Genomic DNA, 4,743 nt, shown 5'->3' on the forward strand with positions numbered 1-4,743 from the left:
TTTGCTCTTGAAGATTTAGGTTCAAACTTGTAGTCAAGGAATCAGATAAAGTAAGGCGCCACCTACAGGTCACACATGGACTGAGCATACAGGAGTTATTAAATGTGTAGTAACTTCAGAGCAGCAGGAGGCGAAGAGGTGCAGTGTTTGGAGCGACACTGGTTCCACTGAAAGTTACTGTGAACTGAAGCGCCCTCTGCTGGACTCCTCATGGAATGCAGGTGTTCTACTGCACTGGATGGATGAAGGGCAGTCTGCAGGTCTGCAGGAGGTCTGCAGCAGGTCTTCACATGGGTTTGGTGACCTCCTGCTTGCTGAGCAGGACCTCGAGGAGACGCAGCTTGGCTTTCAGCTGCTTGTACTCCTGATAGTCCTCCTTCATGGGGGAGCGGTCTTCCTTCTGACAGACCCTGAGAGGGACAGAAGGAGGAGAGGCGGCCCTGTGATGAAGCTAATGGAAAGGTATTGGTATACAATGAAGAAGAAGAAGAAGAAGAAGCAGATGATGGTGGTCTCACCTCCCGGTCTGACGGAGGAACTCCGCCTCGTACTCTCGCAGAGTCTTCCTCCTCCTCTTTTTCTCCTCTCTGGTTTCTCTCAGACTCACCAGCAGCTGAGCTCTGCGCCAATCAGGAACAAGACACAGTCACTTCAGTACTGCAGGTAATAAAGAACAAGTTCCTGGAAAACCAAGTATCTCCATTTCCATTAAAAAAAGCAATTAAATGCGAGGAAGATGCTCTATAATCTGGACATCACAAAACAGCAACACAACATCTGAGAGCATGTAAACACCTGACAGTGTGACACACCTGGAGGCCTCGTGCAGGTTCTCGGTGGTGAGCGCCGCCTGCTGACGGACTGCTTTCACCTCGTCTATCGGGGACACGAAGGCCGGGTCGCTGTCGTGGTCGCTGTCGTACTCGCTCGACACCGGGCGGATCCCTCTGAGAGGAGGCTGGACGGGAGCGTTTCCCACCGTCATGGAGTCTTCATCAGAGCCCTCTTCTTCCTCCTGCAACACAGCAGTAATCCAACAGTAAAACCTGCTTGGTCTGTGTGTGTGTGTGTCTGTGTGTGTGTGTGTGTGTGCATGTGTGTGTTTGTGAAACTCACTATCGTGAAGAAGGTGGGACTTGCACAAAGAAGATGTTTGATCATCTGGTATCGGTCATAAAGAGGTTTCACAAGGTTCCTCTCCTGTTTGTTCCCCTGAAACACACACACACACACACACACACACACACACACACACACACACACACACACACACACACACACACACACACACACACACACACACACACACACACACACACAGTCTCAGGATGGGGGAAAAAAAACAACAACAACCTTTCACTAACTTCCTGAACGTCTTGTGGTGCATTCAAGGACTCACCGGTCGCCCATGCAGACTCTCTAAGTACAGCAGACATTTCTGCAGAGTGATCTTCTCCAGAACCATCTGAGCCTGAGTCATCTCCTACACACACACAAACATACACAACAAAAATCCAACAATTATAAGGGCATGTATACAGATGTGTGTACGTGCCTCATGTTCTTGTGTGAAAGATGGTGTCACCTTCATGTTGTCGGGCAGACCCAGAGCTTGTCTCTTCTCCTTCAGCCGTCTGAACAGTGATTCCACCGTCTCCTCCAGAAGCGGTTTGTGATCCGGTGCACCTTGCTGACTGGAGCCGTACCTGCAGGACACAGCTGGCATGACTTCACTCATCCAACCCTTAACCCTAACCCTAACCCTAACCCTAAACCCTAACCCTAACCCTAAACCCAGTGTGAAAACAGACTGAAGAAAGATTCGACACCAGGGTGTAATAGACGAGCTGTTACCTGCACATGTCAGTGGTTTCCTGCTCCTCGGACTCGAACACTGACTGGCGGAGTCGGAGCTCTGTGCACAAACGACATTGAAGAAGTTCAGCCACGCCAATGTGGAAAACAGGATGCGGCCTAACCAGAACTGTCCTCAAGCCACTCAGCCAATCCCCCACCATTCAGGTCAGCTGGAGGTTTGAGGGCACACGTTTCACTCAGAAGGAATTTTGAAACCACCTGAGTGGCGATCATACTGCGAGTCGGACTGGATGAAAGATGAGATAGCTGTCTGAATGTGGGCGGAAACCTTTTTGGACGTGGGGCCAAATGGTGTCCATGCTTATTTGTTCTTCTCACCTTTGAGTTGCTTCCGAGCTTTGGCCAGTTCATTCATTACCCGCACCATCTCAGGGTTCGAATATTTATCATTATAGGAAGGCTGGAAAAGAGAAATATCTCCATCATCATCATCATCATCATCATCATCATCATCATCATCATCATCATCATCATCATCTCTGCCTCTGGACATTAGCACCGACTAGCCCTGCTGACTGGTTGACTGAGAGTGAAGTGTGCTGGCGACTGCTGGATTTACCTTGTAATTCATCTCCAACTCGAACTGCTCCTCAAACCTGCGGACCCTCTTTTTCAGGCTCTGAATGTGTCGGGTCAGGAATGGGATCGAGGGGGGGTACTCGTCCTCGGCCCCCTCATCTCTGTCCCCCCGGCCCCGACACCTGGACACACATACAAAACAATCAGATCTGAGAACTAAAAGGACTCAGAATCCAGAATCACAGTCCCCAAATCTAGACATATGCCAGACTGGTCCAAAGTTCAGACCATCATCTGGACCACTTTTTGCTGAAAGGAGATCCACATCAGGACCTGGTTTAAGCTAATAGCCAGGTGACCAGGACCACAGGTAGCCAGGTGAGGAGGCGGGGCTTACAGGATGTACTGCTGGCTGGAGGGCGGTGATGGAGCCGAATCCGGGTCGGAGTTGAACCTCAGACTGGGGCTGGAGCAGCGGGGGGAGGGCAAAGGGCTGGCACCTCCTGCCAGCAGCTGGAGGAGCGCACCTCCTCCACCTCCCTCTGACCCGGCTCCTCCCCCCTCACTCCCCGGGCTCCTCCTCGGGGTAGTGTAGGGTGAGTGGTGGGGGCTGGACGGCAGCGCTCCGTCAGGGGTGAGGGGCTGCTGGCAGGGCTGGATGGAGGCGAAGGGCTGGTGACGGGGGGACAGTGGAGCTCTGGACAGGACCGCCAGCACATCTGCACGCAAACGGTAAAGTTAGTAAAAAGTGAGAGTGACAGGAAGTGGATAAATCATGACCAGCAGGAAAAGAGACAATTCAACATTCATCTGAAGAACCTTCGCAAATTTTACAATCCAGAATAGATGTAATGAACCAGATAACTGATGTTGTGGGAGAGGACGTCCGGGGATAAACAGGGTTCTGGCTGACAGACAGGTTGGTTGATGAACACGTTGCTGATTGGTGGACTGACTGATCGACGGACGGACTGCGAGCTGACAGTCTGGTCGCTGCTTGTTTTAGAGGACAGATTCAGTTGCGGCTCAGATGTTGGAGGTTTGTGAGTCTCACGTGTTGTAAGCTGTGAATTCTGGATGAATCTCTAAAAATAGAAATGGGGAAACCAACCCGGAGGTGGTATACACACACACAGACACACACAGACACAGACACACACAGGTTTGTGGTACCTGGAGGGCTGTTCTCGTCCGTGGGGACGTGGTGACACACAGCCTGGGTCTTCCCTCCAAGCTCGTTTGGACCTCCAGGGCTCCTCGGCTCTTTGCTGCCCAGGGCGGGGGGGCTGTTCTCCGGGGATGACCCCTGTGACGGCCCCCCCTCCACCTCCAGAGCCTGGAGCTTCAGCAGCGAACTCTGCAGGCAGAAACAGAACATGCCAGAACACGCTTGTCCAAGGAATAGACGAGTTCACACAGACAGGGCAGAGCGAGGCGTCCAGGTATTAGCCAGGTCCTACGCCCTCAGGCATCGTGTGAGGCAGCGAGGGAACGGTGGTCTGCACCCACAGTCCACAGGATGAGTCAGTCCTGCTGTCCAAGAATTAGAGAGGTTTCATCCGGTGAAACACGCCGCCCTTCTCGTGGCAGCTCTTCCAGGAATTAGTCAGGTATACTCCCACATGTACAGATCCCTGCACCAGCGGCGAGCCTGTTCCCCTCTCCTCTTCCAGGAATTATCCGGCTTCACTCGCATTGACAGAGCAGCGGGAGACGTTTCATACATTTATCTTCCGCTCACTGAGGATGGGGAGGAGGAAGAAGAGGACACGATGGCACACTCCCTCCTTCTCTCCCTCTCTCTCAGTCGCTCTGCATCTCTCCCTCCATCACTGGATTACTCATCCTCTGGTTCGTGAGGGAGGAGGAGGAGGAGGGCAAAAGGGATGAGAGTCTCTCTCTCTCTCTCTCTCTCTCTCTCTCCCTCTCTCTCAGAGCGTGAGGTTTTTCCCGCATCAGAAGAGGAGGGGCTTCACACTGACATCATCCTGTGTGTGTGCTTCATTCATAAAAACAGGAGGGGGAAGAGGAGCGACGTGCTTCCACTCACACACCCAAAACCTACAAAGCATCTTCATCACATCGTCTTCATCACCTTAGATCACAGTTGATCCTGACACCTTGACTCTCCGCCTCCTCCGCCAGCTTTCAGACTAACAGATGGCTCTCGCCGGTCCCAGACGTCTGCTGAGGGTCAACAGGAGGTCTGCTGAGGGTCTGCTGAGGGTCTACAGGGGGCCTGCTCGACACTCGTCACCGGCCACATGAGAATCACCTCTTCAAATACTCAGCCAGGCCTGTGAGGTCACTTCCTGTGTGAACAGGAAGTACTGCAAAGTGTGACAG

The 4,743-nt window shown here is 52.5% G+C and overlaps 1 protein-coding gene across 1 annotated transcript; it reads right to left on the bottom strand.

The window, feature by feature from the left end:
• Positions 1 to 264: 264 nt before the first annotated feature.
• On the bottom strand, positions 265 to 3,891 carry LOC115393241 (protein FAM13C-like). Its single transcript, XM_030098123.1, has 11 exons — positions 3,571 to 3,891; positions 2,795 to 3,116; positions 2,438 to 2,579; positions 2,197 to 2,278; positions 1,855 to 1,915; positions 1,586 to 1,706; positions 1,400 to 1,483; positions 1,117 to 1,212; positions 813 to 1,015; positions 519 to 620; positions 265 to 410 (listed from the first exon to the last, which is right to left on the bottom strand). Exons 1-11 carry the CDS (start codon positions 3,773 to 3,775, stop codon positions 287 to 289), a joined length of 1,542 nt encoding a protein of 513 aa, XP_029953983.1. The 5' UTR covers positions 3,776 to 3,891; the 3' UTR covers positions 265 to 286.
• Positions 3,892 to 4,743: the final 852 nt, after the last annotated feature.

This window comes from Salarias fasciatus, chromosome 8 (genome assembly GCF_902148845.1).
Source record: "Salarias fasciatus chromosome 8, fSalaFa1.1, whole genome shotgun sequence".
NCBI lineage: Eukaryota > Metazoa > Chordata > Actinopteri > Blenniiformes > Blenniidae > Salarias > Salarias fasciatus.

Excerpts from the sequence above, each read along its gene's own strand:
- LOC115393241 (XM_030098123.1), bottom strand. The coding sequence starts at position 3,775 with ATGTTCTGTTTCTGCCTGCAGAGTTCGCTGCTGAAGCTCCAGGCTCTG. Across the intron at positions 3,117-3,570 it reads GGACGAGAACAGCCCTCCAG|ATGTGCTGGCGGTCCTGTCC; the intron begins GTACCACAAACC and ends GTTTGCGTGCAG. Across the intron at positions 1,016-1,116 it reads GTCCCACCTTCTTCACGATA|GAGGAAGAAGAGGGCTCTGA; the intron begins GTGAGTTTCACA and ends GCTGTGTTGCAG.